Consider the following 16,931-nt stretch of genomic DNA (forward strand, 5'->3'; position numbering starts at 1 on the left):
AATATAAAATTTATATTTTATTTACAAGATACAACAATGTATGACAACCTTTGGTAAGAATCAATACCCATCTGAAGGTAACGATATGGCTATTTTAAATGCCACGGAAATTAAATATGTGTGCGCGACATATTTACTACTTGTATTATTTCGCTCTTCTTGGCGAAAAAATAATCTATAAAACGTTCTATAATATTGTGAACGAGGTACAAAAATTAATTGGTTCGATAACACAGTAAAGATTCTGTTTCCTCTCTTCTTTCTCTTCTTTCAAGGAAAGAATATTTGATCTCTCCTCAATTTTTTAATCTTGTCTCACTCCTCCTGGAATTGTGAACTTCTTACAGGATTCATAGCGATAGAGACCGTTGATACCATTGTTTTACTGAAGTCCTTTGAATAATCTACAGTTGAAAACAAAATACGAATGCATCTTGATAGTAACAGAACTCATATTTTCACGTTAAATGTAAGTAGAAAACAAATGATAAAAAATAGCAAATATAAAAATATTTTTATTGAAATATCTTTGTGAGATATTACAGAGACAGATATGTAATGTTACACAAAAGAAAAATATGTACAAAAGCTTGAAAAGATAGTCATGAAATAATTTAAAAAAAAGCTATTGTATTCGTAACTCACAATTTACTAAAATTAAAAAAACAATTCAAACATAAATCTTGATTATGTCTTAAGCCAATAATTAAAAATAAGTGAAGAAAAATAATATTTAAGCAAACTAAGTAAACAATAATTAAGCGATTTATGGTAAAAAAATGCGAAAAATCTTATTAATACATTGTTAATTTACTATTGAGAGAGCAAAATTATTCGACGTCGCTCGCTCGTCGTTAGCCTCAAGAAGGAATTAAGAAGCTGCTAGGCGTAAGAAGAGATTAATGATTAACCCTTTGCATTCGGAGCCATTTCTGCTAGACTTACGATGTTCCCTCAGAGGGGACATCCGAATGCAAAAGGTTAAAGGATGCGATTAAGGAATTGATTAGCGCGCACACGCATACGTAGTTTGATCACAGACAGCAATATCAAAATGGCAATCAAACAAAGTAAGACGCAAACTTGTGGTGCCCTTGACTTACGAAGTGAGCGAGTGGTCGCGCGCTCGATCAGAGCTTGGTGAGTGTTACCGCGTGACGTTGCTCGAAGTTACCTTGGACGTAGTCCTGCTGATGAGCCTGAAGACCACCACCCGGTGCGCTGCTGCCATACGGCGTCAAGCTCATCCTTATCCACGAGCAACCGATCGCACCGGCATATGCCTGTCTGTATTGCTTATTCATGATGACGTAGATGATCGGATTCACACATGACGCGAAGTACAGCAGCAGATATCCCAGAACATGGCATTCTGAAATAGTTCGATGTTTAGTGCACACAATAATCGGTAGGAGAACAAATTATAAGGAACATATCATTGAAAGAAGATTAAGAAAAGAGAAAGAATTGGACGCCAATACATAGTTACTGATATGTAAATGCATTCGCACCGGGACATTTGACCTCCGCGTCGGCCACCTTAACAATGGTGATCGGCAGATAGCACGCAAGGAAGCTGATGAAGATCACCAGCACCATCTTCGTGATCCTCCATTCGCTACGCTTCTGCTTGATCTCCCTTATATCTCTCCCAGGCGTATGAGGCGATTTTATCGTTGGTGCGGTGTGCTTTCGCATTCTCGATTCTGATCTACAACGTCAGATTCCGATCAGTTCACTGTCATATAATAACAATAAAAATAAAAAAAAGATTTATGTGCGAAGCTTCAGAAATGATGAATTACTTGTGCACCACCCAGAATATCTTGGCATAGCAGCAGACAATCACTACACAGGGTATTAGGAACCCCATGATGAAGAGAAATGTCTTGGAAGTATGACCGTAACGATCCTTGATGATGGAGCAAGTTTCCAGATTGCGATCATAGTCGAATTTACCTGATGAAAAAAAAATTATAAGCGAATAATCGATAAATATTGTATGATAAAAGATATTAAAACGAATTTTATTCATTTTCTTTTATAAAAGATGATAAAATTCGCAGAATAATAATATTTTTCTCAAATAATTGAATGAGAGATACAAAATTGATTAATTACAAAATGACATATAATACTAAAAATGTCTGTAATAAAAATGACTCACCCCATACTTCAAACAGCGTAGGTATCTGCATCCCGTAAGAAAACAGCCAGCAGAAAATTATCATCGCGGCAATCCAATATTTTTTGTAAACTTTGGTATAAACAGCGTGATGCGCTATCATAATATATCTACGCAAAATCAAGAAATTTCTTTTTTAATTTCATATTTTGCTTTGATTTGATTACATTAATTTAAAATAATTCAAATTTCAAAATAAATCAATGTAAACATTTCAAGTAGATTAAATACTTAAGCTAGAGAACAGAGTTGAATAGAAGATAGAGACACGCACCTATTGATAGTAATAGCTGCTACGGATAAAAGGCTGACACCGACATTTCCGTATCTGAAGAAAGGCACGGAGATGCAGAAAAATCGTATATCCGTCCAGCTAGCGTTGATAAATCTGATGGAATCAAACGGCAGCACCAATAGACAGAACATAAAGTCGGCGATGCACAAGCTATATCGACATAAGTTGAATCACTTTTAATTCATATAAACGTTAACGAAAGAATCGTATTAAGAAATCTTAGTACGTTTAGAAATCAGTTTTTTTTAAATAAGAACGATGATCCGTTTGTGTGAGGTAATCACTAACATGCAACTATGATTCATACTGTTATAGTAGTTTTTTAAACGCGTGTGCAAATCATAGCTATTTATATCACATATTTAAATAAAGAAATCTTTATTGATAAAATTAATAAAATAAAATTAAAGAGAGATTTAAATTGTTATATATATACCTTATTATAAAAGCTGCTGCAACATTGCGAACTTTAGGATATTTGCATAGAGCAACGATCGTTAACAGATTACCAGCTAGACCAATAATCATGATAATGATTGCTACTACCGCCGCAAAAGTTCTCAAGGGTTTCGGAAATCTGTAACAGATATATTAATGATAAAAACGATCCTTATTTATTTATTATAGTTTGTTTTATTGATAGAAATTGAATAATTTTGATTTAGATATCAATATTTTTTAAAATTTATTAAAATATTACGAGTGCCATTTATTTCCTTTCACTATATATTCTTTATTAAACTACAATTAAAAATTTCCAAAATTGAAGAGATATTTTTTCAAAATATAAAAATTTGGTATAAAATGATAATATTAAATTAATTTATACAAGTAATTTCTTAATCAAACTAAAATAAATTATTATTAATATTTTTTAAATAAAAGTTAAACTTTTTATATATGATATTGATAGATCAATCATCGAAATTATCAATATCCAATCATCGATATTAATTTGAAATGCAAGAAGAAACAAGATTCATTCGATTGCAATCTATTATATGAATAATCGGCAAAGCTAATTATCTTTTCGAATATCCGCGAATTTATCTCTAATTTTAACTTGTATATTTATTCACTTATGTAACAATAAATCATTTCATTCATTTAATAAATAATTATATATATATATATATATATAGTATATGTATATAAAACAATTATGTTATAAAATTATGCAATATGTAACCCTTCCAATGGATACACCTTGACGTTGGTGGAAGGGCTTAGTAGGGCTAGAAGGTTTATCCTGAAAGGGAAGCTAAGTATCCAAACGATTCGTGATAATGCTTTAAAAATATTATCACAAATCGCAAAAAATTCATATGTAATGAGCGTATATTAATGAATTAATCATTTTTCAATATATCATATGATTGTATTTTCGGATGATATTGTACTTTCATTTAGTTTCAACAAGCGATTAAATTTAAATCGATGAAAATTTGATCGAGTGCCCAATAAGGACAGCATGGGATCATCTTTGTTTACTTTCGCCGCGTCTCTTGTCTCATGCACCATATGATGCCGCCATATGATGTTTTCATAGATATAGATAGTCAAATATCACAGCCTCCTTTCTTCTTATATTTTGAAAAGATATGTAGCTTTGACGAGTTGGCTAAAACAACTCAATTAACAGATTTTTAGGATATCATAATAATGCTTAAACTACTATATTATAATTGTATCTAAATGAATACGAGTCGTTTTGAAAATGGAATGTGTTGTGAGACAAAAGTCGGAGCAAATAGTATTCGTATTAATTCTATCTATCGATTTCATTTTTTTTCACTTTGGGCTTAATTCTTGCTCAAAACTATTTCGTTAATTCAAATTATAAATTGTCGTACAAAATATTACAGTTTCAAATGCGGGAATGTACAGTACAAAATGTTGCACATAATAAAATATGAATTTGTCGAGAGTGAATTATATGAATTTTGTATAAACTTCTTGCGAATACAATGTATGAATAATGTTAATGAATCTTGATTACCTTAACGATTCTTACAATTTGAGAAGATGAAGAGGAAGAGGAAAAGGAAGAGAAAGGCCTAAGGAAGATATCGGACGACGGCAATTTTATTAATGTTTCGATTTAAACATTCCAAAAGTATGCTTTTAAAAAGATCAACGTACCTTGACAATTCCACGTCGATAGTGTCTTGTGTGCCGTTGTCCATGACATGAGGCAACGTAGCTGTACCATCCATTATACCAGCCATACTAAAGATATTCTGATTCAACGATTCCATTTGGCATTGACCTACCTCGAAAACCTGCGACATTTATTGAAGAAAGAAAAATTAAATATTCAACCTATGTTCTCTATAGATGACTAAGGCAGATGACTAACAAGTCACGCATACTATAGATAATTTTGGAATATTTTTGATAAAGAATAATTTTTGATAAATACAAAAATAACCGAAACAACGATTTTTTAGATTATTACAATTACTTAAATTCGCTTAAGCGATTTGCTTTGGGAATTAAAAAGACAACGTTCAGCGAGAATGGAATTATAAACATTTCACTCCCTTTCTTTCGCAATAATTATTAGTAGACATATGTCCAGGATTAATTATTATTGCGAGACATAAAATAGATAAATGTGGAATTTCCGAAGAGGAAAGCACGATTTAAAATTCCAGTACGCACGGTAAAGTCGGTCTGATGTAAAACGGATGCGATGACACATTTATTTTACAATTATTTTCAGGATTACGACAGAGAAACGCGCGTCGCAGAATCGATCTATTATTTGTTATATTATAATTTGTTTTTGATATTTTGTTAGATAGTTCCAATAACAAAAAAATAACAAATAATAATAGAAAAATATAATTTATAATTTATTAAAAAATTTAAAGTTAATTATAAACAAATCTTATATGAAGATTATATTAGATTGCAATATATATTTGTGTGTGTATGTATCTTATTAATATATATTTAAAGTTGTCGAAGATTTTAAAGAAAAACTCTAAAATTCTCAATAGTCGATTGTCTGTTGACGCGTGGGACGTTTGACATTTGCGTTATGCAAATATCGCACGCGCAAGGCGCATTAAAATAATTCGCCGACGTGCACAATAGCCGGAGACCAACTTACGTTAAGGAAAGGAGAATTAATTATTATTTATGGGCGCCATTGACGGAAACAGGTCGTCTGAAGGATTTATAGAAGATAATACTCTAGACGCTTTTGATGACCGATATCTCTCTGATTCTGCGACATTCCTTTAACGTTGTTTGAATATATTTAAATACTTTATGTTTATTTTGTTTGAAAAATATAAATTCGAAACTAACTGATACTTCGAAATCGAAATATTTGTGATTTATGTATATTTACTAACTTTGAGAAATATCCGAATATATATATATATATATCAATATTTAGAAATTTATAATTTATAAAGATTTTAATTTCATAATTATTTTTTTCGCTCTTTATTCTCTCTATCTCATTCTTTGATCGAATTATAGCCACGTGACACCAAAAAGCTGGCTATTGCTAAACAATGATTGTAGATCATTAATACATGAGTCACTTATCGTTATCGAAACATATGTAACATGCGGTATTACAAACTCAGGAGTGCGTATCAATTTACTGTAATGTGACAATTCTTGCATACCGATATTATTATCACGCGTATTATATTTTTAACTAATTCTCTATATATTTAAATTAATTTTATTTAATTGCGTATAGAAATTAAATTTTTCTGTGAAGTCTCTCTCATAAAAAAATTTCTGTAGATTCAGAATTGCGTAAATATATTTATTGATCAATGATCATGATCTATATGTAAACACATTGCAAAGGGTGCGTTGGATTTGGTAAACTGAGGTCAAACTGCAGTGCATTAACCCCGATTGAGTTTAATTAAGGGAAATTAACGGACACCCGGTACTAGGCGTCCCTTGTGACAAAAAAAAAGCAATGAAAGCTACGGAAGACATGGGAACACATTAACGCGTCATGTCGGTTGCGTCGTTGTTTCGCTTTACATATCTCTCTGTCACTAAATATTGATTAAATAATTTAATATTATTGTACAATAAATAATTGATTATGTTATTAAGTAAATTCTTACGAGATTGTATTAAAGAAAGAGACCAGAGGACAAATTAAAAAGAAAAGCTTCGATCAAGTTTAAAAATAAATTAAATTTTAAATGTATTTAAAATATACTTAAAATTATTTCCTTAAAATATAACGAGTAGCAAAGGATTTATATGTATGGTTCAAGTATTTTTCTATTTTTTTTTTCTTAGCAAAATTATTAGAATTTTAAATTATTTATTTTTATTATTATTATATAAAAAGTTGACTCCGAATATAATATAATCGAGTTTAATCAAATGTAATCGATTATTTCAAATAATATGAATGGCTGATTCGGAAAGTTGATATATTTGACTTTTATATCAGCTTGATAAGCGAAATTAATCGAACACGTCAACGGAAGAAAACGCGGTGTGAAACCGCGAACATTATTTTTTATTCCGTGGAAGTCCTCGGTGATGAACTGACGTCATCGAATGATTTCCGTGTTAATCACGCAGCGAACGGCAATGAATGAGTCAAGTTGAGTCACTACAGTGAAAGTACCTAGATTGAATCGGCACGAGTCGTCGATATGTCATCGACTGTATCTTTTCAATCAAAAGTGCTCTTTAATTCTTTGAATGATTTTATTTTTTTTAGAAATTTATCGAGTTAGATTTTGTACAATTAATTTCGATATAAATTAACATCAATAATGGCGACGTATCATAATATTTACTCTTTATCTCTTTTCCCCATTGAAAAAGAATGTTTAATTAAATAAATTTAAAAAATTGAACAAATATTTAATTAAATAAGTATGAATTAAAATTAAATGTTGCAAAGCGCAATTTTAATATCAACGTATAAAATAAAATATAATATTATTATAATATATAATAATATTATATAATATATATAAACAGTAATATAAATCTCTCTTGTTTAAATATGTTATGTGTTTTCTTGAAAATTTTTCATACTCTCTTTACAACGTAAACATCACAATATACAAAATAATGAATGCAAAAATATAATACATATATATGATTTGAGTACACACAAACAAGATCGTTGAAAGTCGATGCAACTACTTTCGTATCCTACTCACGAGAACACCACGTGGTGTGGATGTCAAACGTCTATACTTACGGCACAAAACATGTGCTATTCAATACCATGCATTTAGCACTAAACATTGTATATTGATATTAATACATGCGTTTCATCGGCTTATTTGATGTTTTCCTCATGAATTTTTATGTGAAAAAATTTACAGAAAATTATTATTGATATTAAAATTTTTTTAAAAACAAATATCACGAACTAAAACTTAACTAATAATTAAAAATTTTGGAATTTTAAGACATTTACATTTGAAAAAATTAATCAACTTTGAGAAATGTTCAAATAATTGTTTCTTTATTTATGTATATGTGTGTGTACATCTGTAAACATGTACATATGTATATGTATAATATTTTTTTATTATACATATGTAAGTTTTATATAAAATTTAAGATTGTTTTTAAGTAAAATATGCATTTGAAGAGCTGCTTTTATATATATTTTAATTCTTGGTACAACCCAGTTAATTGAATAGTACTCCACCCATCATAATTATCTCCACGTCATGTTTCTAAATTGTCTCGAGACCTCGCTACAGTTTTTTGCTCTATTCTCGGTGTTGGTCCCTCGCAATCTAGCAGACTAACTTGACATCGACTGAATTCACACGAGCGAAAGATACAATGACAATTTTTAAGAGAATCAATTTTTCAAATATTTAAATATTTTTTCACACGGTTTCAAATATCTGAATTATTTCTTACATGGCTTTTATTTCTTTTTTAAAGGAAAGAAGACTTTAGCCAATTAAATTCTATAGAAATTGCTCTTGTTTCATAAAATTAAATTAATTCATTAAGAGCTAAAGAAGAAAAATATTAAAAGAAGGAGAATAAAAGAATAATAATTGTCACTTACCGCTCGTCGATTGTTACTTTAAACCAGTCATAAGTCCATCAACAAGATAGATAACGAAGAGGCGGAAAGACCTTTGTTCACTAAAGAATATGACCGAAGAATGTAAGAATTCTCAATGTGTCCTTCTGCTTCGATCCGTCCTTGCGTATGTCTTCACCATAAATGATCGAAATCGCTTTACGATGTGTCAGTATGACAATTATTTAAGCGGTGTTTCTTTGGAAGAAGAAAGTTCGATAATTCTTATCGATCGTCTAATTATTAAACATGCATTTCACTTGCTGCGTATAAAATTTTGTGTATTGATAATCTAATGACTAGAACATTTATTAAATATCTCTTTAATATCTCTTGTCATTAAATGATTTTCTTTCTTCTTTTTAACTATATATATTTTATTCCAATTTTATTATAATTTAACTTCACCAAGTATGATTGAATTCTATAGAATTCATCTATCATATCTTTCTTTTGCAAAAAGATGATTTAACGTCTTTGAAAAAGCCGTCGATTTTCGCCGATCACGAAATGATTTATTCACACTTGTTATCATTCGCACAAAAATTCACTTATTTTAATTAAATATTACTTGAAACTTTTAAAATCTTATTTTTATTGTAAATTCCGTAACATTTACCGAACGATTACGATTTCCTTGTAACTGTTCGCGACTTCGACCGTTTGCTTCTTCGATTTGCAATCATACTGTTTCTTTGGGGATCTTATTTTAATTTTTTCTATATTAAAATTTTTCTATTTAATGACACTTATCGTTTCGCATTTTTTCGCGGCGACTCGCGATCTCGACTGCGCGCGATCGATTCTCCGGGGACCGGAGAATATGACTCGGGGACCACTGACGCAGACCGTGTGGCGGGCACCGCGTTTGCGTCAACGTCACCGTGGGTAGACTGTTGCTTACCCAGCATTCCGTCAGATTGTACACACGCTAGATACGGGCCCCACGGGTAGGCGGCCACAGGAGAAGGAGGTGAAAGAGCTGGAAAAAGAAAGAGAGATGCGGGCGAGAGCACATCTGTACCCAGGATCCGGGGACCCAGTTGACCCTTTCGCTGTGACACACCGTACTGTACCTTTTTCAATTGCGCGGAATGTGCTGCAATTGCCATATGTCACGTTCTTTTTGTTCGTGTTGCGTAATTGGGACAAGAGCGATGTATTTGTATATTGCAAGCAATCTTGATCGCCATCGTTCATTTGTATTTAAAATATTTGTCGAATATATAGAACATATCCAAATTCTAAAAGATAAACAAATTTATTATAGGTCTTAGTTTTATTTGTTTTTCAAATAGATAGTTCAAAATATTTCAAGATAAAATAATTCTTTTTAATCTATAAATGGCTTCTATTTTGGAATTTTAATTAAAAGCGTCCTTGTAAAAGAAATATTATTAATTACAGGTAATTAGACAGAAGACAAAGTATTTTATATTTGACATATATTGTTAAAAATTAACTTATCACGATTAATAAACAGAGGGAAATCACGAATGCAGACGAATTCTTGTATTTGGCAAATTCACAGCGACCGCAAGCCGATAAGATTGTCGCTCTTAATACCGCGGACGTACATGATATTTATTACTTAAGCAACTGAAGACATGGCAAGAGTGAATTAGACTTAACAAAGTGAAACCGACCGGCCGCATTAATTGGAATGACTAAATCGAACGTCTCGCTGGATTCACACAGAGATGACCCGCATTCAGTCGCCTACGATTGTTTGAAATTAACACGGTCTTTTCGAATCTCTTGCCCTTTCAATTTATTTTTTAAACACGCTACATTGTATCTGGAATATCGACATTACGAGCACAATGGATCTATTCCGGTCAAATTAATATTAGTTAACTTGTATATAATATTAGTAATATATGATTATATATGCACTTTGTCCTAGATTTGCCGGATGCTCTTCCGGCATGCCACAGATATGCTAGGTGTAAAATAGAAAAGATCAATAGTCATATGATAACTAGGTATTCAGATTAAAAAATTGTCAATTTATAAAAATAAAAAATAAAAAGCCTTAATTTTCAATTAATTAGTAGCCAAAGAGAAGTATTTCGCAGAAAACATTAATTTTAAAAATTATTTAGAGAATCTATTGGTAAAAAATAATGGTAAAAAATAATAATAAATAATAATAATATAAGATAAAAAATAACGAGGCATTCTTTGCAAATATTATTTAATTAATTAATTTTTCACATCATGTAAAATATTTATAAATCGCGTATGGTTTTTTAATACTAATTATGAGATTCTTAAGGTAACAAATACTTTTTACGAATTGCATTTAATTTAAATTTGAATAGATTAAGAAAATAATTAATTACTCTTGCAATATTTATTTTTGTTATAATATTTTTCTAGTCTTCTCTAGATGCAAGCAATTGTAAGAGACATCGACATTTCCTAAATTCGGACAGACAGCGAACTGGAGAAACGCACTTCCGACTCGTCCGCTTCCGCTCATACACAGCTGGAGATTCTTTCCCCTCGCGTCGAGTGACTACTACTAACAAAATGCAATTATTTTTAAAAAGGATGTAGGGACACACGCGTGCGTCGCAGTTTCCAGGGGACGGTACGCTCCGATCAGACACGTAGGTGCTCTATCTAGTAGACCATAAGTGCGAATATATATATCGACGATGGGGACGACATGGGGCTGGTTGGCCCCATTTAATATTTTCGCTATCATATTGTTGGGAGCGACGAGCTATAAATTGTTTATAATAGAACTCATGATCGATGCCCTCATTTGGTATCCCTTTGGTTTTGTGAAACGTGATAAGAAAAAAAGAGATTTTTTTATCATGTTTTAGAAATGAGATTTTTTTATCTCTACTATGATAACATATCTTTTACTTAGATAAATATTTATTCTTAATTGAAACGATTGGAAATATAATGCAGGAAAGAAAATAAAAATCCCAGTTTGTTTGAAGGTATTTGTATTAAATCAATTTATTGAAGTGATGTATGTTTCATGATTAATATAATAATGGAAATAGATAACGAGATTAGAAATCCCGGTGTCACTTTAAACTAATCTTCTCCCAAATTTAGATAACAACTGAATCGACCTGCAAGAAGAAACTTCCCCGATATTGCGAGGAGTCTCGAATTTGGCGCAGACGCGGCTTCAGTGAAAAGTGCATACTCTTGTACACGAATCTTGTTAATAATTCTGTCAGTATATTCGCGAATTTTGCCATACGCGCTTCATTTTTGTTTCACTCCGACATACAATTTTATTTTGTGTTTTCATAGATTTTAAAAAATAAATTTGAATAATTATTATCATAATAATTTCTCCTCGTTAAATTTTCGCTATTCCGAATCTATTGCATTTCGAAACATTGCAATAAAGTGATGCAGGCGAAGTTTATAGAAAAAGTTGTTCCAGAAAAAGAAGATGGTAACTCTACAATGCCAAGGCCAAGATGAGAATCGACGAAAAGAAGAAGACTATATGAAATGACTATATGAAAGACTACTAGAAATATATGAATAATATTATATCGATGTCGAAGACAACAAGGAAAAATTTTGAAGCCCTTCATTGATTATCACTGATGAATCAGAAATGTAAATAAAATTGCCATTTTTTATATTTTGTTATGTATTTTATGATATTTTTATATATATTCGCAGATGTTTTAGTACAAACCTAATTTGCATGCAAATGCTAATCTATTGCGCGTTGACAATTTTCGCTGAAGACTGATATATCAGATGACTGTTGATGATCCGCGAATTTATGAATTCGAATTTATGAATTCGAAAAATGCCTGAAAGTTACGCACAGAAGAGAGAGTTTATCGTCTCGGGTAGCGAAAATAGATCTCTCAGTTTCTCTCTTTGATGCTCCATTCGCCGTCGAAAGAAAAAGGAGACGGCTCCAACACGTGCACAAGTGACGTAGATCGTTTGTACGTAAAATTCGCGCCTCCAAGATGGCAAAATGCACGTATCAGCGTTAAACGGGTTCTGAACGCGAAGAGAAATTAAGAGAGAAAGCCTAAATATATATGTATGAAACAAAATAAATCATGCGCATATATCTTTAATCAACAATCAAATGTCAAATCTTTTCAAAAATACGTATATGTTGTAATTAAGCGAATAATTTGCATGACTTGATTTTTACAAAAATGGTTTAATCATACTACAACAATTTTCGATCATATAATGAAGAAATGTCATCTTTTAGATTTGTAAAATAGATGGAATAGAAATCTATATGAAACATCTCGATATTATATTATCGAGATCATTTTTTCATAAATTGTGAAATAGAAATGGTCATGATTCTATTTACGGCCCTGATATCCAGACGTGCTTGGCGAGAGTTCGCTTTCTTTCAGATGCTGGAGTACTTGTGGATGGCGAACAACGAAACTGGACGCAATGGCAGCGACGATGTGGCGATCGAAGAAGTACTGCAGGATCCAGGATCGGTGATTCTCTTCGTCGGCTATCCACGATGGCTGTTGTACTTCGCTGCCACCTGTTGTATTCTCTTCATGATAATCGGCATCCCGGGAAATCTCATCACGGTGATCGCACTGTTTCGCACCAAAAAGGTCTGTAATTATAGCTATAATATTAACATGTGATAATAATAGGATAATGTTAAAAAAGAAACTTCTAAAAGCGATTCAAATTGAAAATTGATTGATTAATCAATATAACTTTTAATGTTGGTATCAAGATAATTCTGATAGAAAAATAATACAAGTTGATTGACATTTTAGAAGATATTCTGAAAAATTTATATAAGATATACTCTCTATTATATTTTTTATAAAAAAAAAATCTCTATTATGTTTTTATACAAAATCTGTAAAAACTATTTTTCGCTACTCGTGATTTTCGTGACTAATATATGAAAAGGAACTTAAAATATACCATAATGAATTCGTATTGCGCTTAAGACGTGCAGTTATTCGAGTTTCCGGTACTGCTTACGCGCAGAAATCTTAAAAGCAGTTCGAGTAATTTAACTCATTACTTCTTACGTTCTATGAAACATTGTCTTAAAGTAACAATGAGTAAGAACGTTAAATTTGGACAGAATATTTTTCAATTGAACGTGCTTGATTTTTTTAAGAGATACATTTTATATTATTTCATATATTTTGTATGTTACATTATAGTACAATTTTTAAATTAATAATAATCAATCATATTAAATCTTAATTAAATCACTTTTATTCAAAGTTAATATTCTATAAAATATTTCTAATATTATATTTTTTTAATTTTATAATATATATTATACTTATAAGTAAGATATGTAAATAGTTGTATTTTTATAACAATACTAAATAAATTTTAGTGCTTTGATTCCGGAAAAGTATTATTTCGAATTATAAGAAATATTTACTTTATTATGCAATAAAATTCAATGTTTTGTTTCTGGCGAATAATTGAAGATGTGACACAAGCCGATGAACGCAGGTCGTCGGCACAATTCTATAACAAACGAGCCCTCGCAGCAAAGTCAACCATCAATGAGCTAAATTTGGAATAGATTACGCGGAACTGCGTGCATATACAATCGTGTGTTTGCAGTAAGGTTCACGTACTTCGATGTAATATAATCGACTAGCTAGAATTAAATCAGGAAGTCTCTATTAATTTTATCGTGTTTGCTCCATCGAATTTCGAAGGTTTATTTGGCAAACTAGCAAACAAATTAATTTTCACCTCTTTATATTATTTGTATATCAATAAATGCACTTAAATTATAATCGATAACAAATAATTTTTAACATAATTTATAGATACATTTTGAACATGATTAATAGATCTGTTAAATGATATAAATATGTGTATGTGAAAATGATTTTATAATTTTATTCTATTCTAATTTTTTATATAATTATTTTATAATAATTGCAGCTGAAGAACGCTACCGCAGTCTTCATCATGAACCTCTCAATATCAGATTTGATGTTCTGCTGCTTCAATCTGCCGCTTGCAACTTCCACATTCTGGCACAGTTCGTGGTTATACGGACCACTTCTCTGTCGGTTGTTTCCGCTCTTGAGATACGGCCTCGTTGCAGTCAGCCTCTTCAGCGTTCTCGCAATCACGATCAATCGCTACATCATGATCGGCCATCCCGGTCTTTACCCTTCGTAAGTAGCCCCTTTCCTCTCCTGTTGCTCTAGATAAAATTAAATTTTTTATAATTATTTTAGATATTTATTTGAAACACTACATTTAAATTATTATTGCATAAAAATTGATAAATAAATAAAATTAAAGAATATATTACCAAATTTTTCATTCTTTTTTGGTCAAATATTATTTTTAGATTATATAAAACGAAATATTTAATACCGATGGTTTTGATGATATGGATCGTCGCTTTCGGTCTGCTGATTGTCACGTGGTTCGAGCAATTCGGACGTTTTGGTTTGAATCCTGCTATCGGATCCTGCTCCATCCTGCCGGATGTAAACGGACGGAGTCCGAAGGAATTTCTCTTCTTTCTTGCATTTTTAATACCCTGCTTCGCTATTATCATTTGTTACGCCAGGATATTTTATATTGTTCGCGAAACTGCCTCAAAAAGCAGAGGTAGAGACAAGATCAATGTGGAACCTATGGAAACCAGTCATGATGTAAGATCTAATTATTTATGTAAGAAGATTTAATGTTAACATAAAAAATTAATTATATATGTATTCAGAAATTTTTTAAGTAATTGATTATTAATGAAATATTAATCGAAACATATATCCCTCTCTATTGAATTTAAAACTAAATAAATTTAGATTTATTCTTTGAATGTCCCCTCTCTTTTGTTCTAAAAATTACTTACTTATTTAATTTATTAAATAAATAATTATTTATTATTAATTTATTAAAATATAGTTTGGTACTTTATAAATCACACTCTGAAGCTTAAATTCCGTTTTTGATCATAATCATTATTTTGCAGCATCAATCTATATCCATGAAGAATCAAGAGCAAGAATTATTTGTGTTTGATCCTATCTTATCAATGCGATCAAATTTTCTCACTCCAGACAAGGAAATGGAGCCATCGACTCTCATTAACGAAGATTCATCATGTTCGAAGCAGTCGATCCACGATCAACAAAAAACAGATTGCACACAAAAACATGTAGACAATCCAACGACGGTAATCAGTCTTGATCCAAACTCTAACAACGACTATAATGCTCTTCACGTTAGTGCATCGGAAGACATATCGTTCGTGGACGATCGCGAAGAATCAAATTTCATGGAGATGAAACTGTTTCTGAATAAAAATCAGAACGAATTGCAGCGAAAATCGCCGAGAAACTCTTGCGGGCGATTGGAGAGATTGACCAGCCGAGCGTCCTTCATGGTAGAGTCTTCGCTGCAGCGATTCGCCGGTGGCGATCCTTCGGATCTGCCAGAAATCCTCGTGGATTCGAGATCGCACTCGCCCGTGAAGAAGACGTTTCGCAGGGAATCAAAGTTCAAAAGCGTTGGCAGGATGCGCAACGGTGAATTCGTTTTCGCACCTAGGATGTCCGCCAAGGATCGGAAGCTGTTGCAGATGATTCTCGTGATATTCGCGTCATTCCTGATATGTTACCTGCCGATCACCATCACAAAGCTATTTCATAGCGCAATCGCTTGGCGAGGCCTCAACATTGCCAGTTATATACTCATCTACTTGACGACCTGCATCAATCCCGTCATCTACGTCGTGATGAGTTCTGAGTACAGAAGCGCGTATAAATATGTGTTGCTGTGTAAGGGTGAGCAGAAGACGAGTAAAAGGAGATTGCCGAGTTTGCTGATGCTCAGTTGAACTCGTAAATGATTAATTACATATATAATATGCTAAATATAATAGATAAATGATATAATATAAATATAATAGGTATATGATTTAGTCTGTTATATTATCTATATTTATGTGATCAATGATTAAGAAATCTTAAATTGTTGGCGCTGATATATAATTTATATCTGTCGTATTATCTATATGATCACAATGATTGAGGAACTTTAGATTGTTGGCGCTCAACATTGTGTTTTATAATTATGAAGTAATACCATCTTAGAGGCTAACTAATCGCTCTTTAGTTAAAATTATCAACTTATTATTAAAACGATTAACGTAGATTTCTAAACATAATTCTAAAGATTTCTAATTTTAAAGATTTCTAACATAATTAAATCAATAAAAATAACTTTATTGATTTTAATATATAAATTACATACAATTTATTGATTGATAGCGTCTCTCTTCTCGCAATTTTTATTCGCTTTACATATGGTTATAAGATTGTCATTAATATTATTTCGATATTATCGAATATACTAACTAAAAAATATAATTAAATTCTAAATTT

At 31.4% G+C, this 16,931-nt stretch overlaps 2 protein-coding genes across 3 annotated transcripts; one reads left to right on the forward strand and one right to left on the reverse strand.

Annotated features, from left to right (window-relative positions):
• Positions 1-4: 4 nt before the first annotated feature.
• Positions 5-8,887, reverse strand: LOC105251062 (G-protein coupled receptor moody). 2 transcript variants are annotated; one of them, XM_011257572.3, is made up of 9 exons: positions 8,530-8,887; positions 4,623-4,762; positions 2,917-3,057; positions 2,460-2,630; positions 2,168-2,295; positions 1,806-1,959; positions 1,512-1,711; positions 1,175-1,372; positions 5-404 (listed from the first exon to the last, which is right to left on the reverse strand). In XM_011257572.3, exons 2-9 carry the CDS (start codon positions 4,736-4,738, stop codon positions 316-318), a joined length of 1,197 nt encoding a protein of 398 aa, XP_011255874.1. In that variant the 5' UTR covers positions 4,739-4,762; positions 8,530-8,887; the 3' UTR covers positions 5-315. The 2 variants fall into 2 exon arrangements, with proteins under 2 accessions (XP_011255874.1, XP_011255875.1); XM_011257573.2 differs by having other exon boundaries at positions 1,104-1,372; positions 8,530-8,886.
• Positions 8,888-12,929: 4,042 nt separating this feature from the next.
• Positions 12,930-16,740, forward strand: LOC105251975 (G-protein coupled receptor moody). The gene is made up of 4 exons (XM_025413113.1): positions 12,930-13,148; positions 14,470-14,708; positions 14,888-15,197; positions 15,518-16,740. Exons 1-4 carry the CDS (start codon positions 12,930-12,932, stop codon positions 16,382-16,384), a joined length of 1,635 nt encoding a protein of 544 aa, XP_025268898.1. The 3' UTR covers positions 16,385-16,740.
• The last annotated feature ends 191 nt before the right edge of the window (positions 16,741-16,931 follow it).

The sequence above is a fragment of the Camponotus floridanus genome, unplaced genomic scaffold (assembly GCF_003227725.1).
Source record: "Camponotus floridanus strain SB8 unplaced genomic scaffold, Cflo_v7.5 scaffold6, whole genome shotgun sequence".
Lineage (NCBI taxonomy): Eukaryota > Metazoa > Arthropoda > Insecta > Hymenoptera > Formicidae > Camponotus > Camponotus floridanus.

Bases quoted from the DNA above. Each gene is read 5' to 3' on its own strand.
- LOC105251062 (XM_011257572.3), bottom strand. From the start codon at position 4,738: ATGGAATCGTTGAATCAGAATATCTTTAGTATGGCTGGTATAATGGAT. The intron at 1,373-1,511 runs GTGCGAATGCAT...GAACTATTTCAG, and splicing joins CGCGGAGGTCAAATGTCCCG to AATGCCATGTTCTGGGATAT. The intron at 405-1,174 runs GTAACTTCGAGC...TTTCAACTGTAG, and splicing joins TCAGCAGGACTACGTCCAAG to ATTATTCAAAGGACTTCAGT.
- LOC105251975 (XM_025413113.1), top strand. From the start codon at position 12,930: ATGCTGGAGTACTTGTGGATGGCGAACAACGAAACTGGACGCAATGGC. The intron at 13,149-14,469 runs GTCTGTAATTAT...TAATAATTGCAG, and splicing joins CACTGTTTCGCACCAAAAAG to CTGAAGAACGCTACCGCAGT. The intron at 15,198-15,517 runs GTAAGATCTAAT...ATTATTTTGCAG, and splicing joins CTATGGAAACCAGTCATGAT to CATCAATCTATATCCATGAA.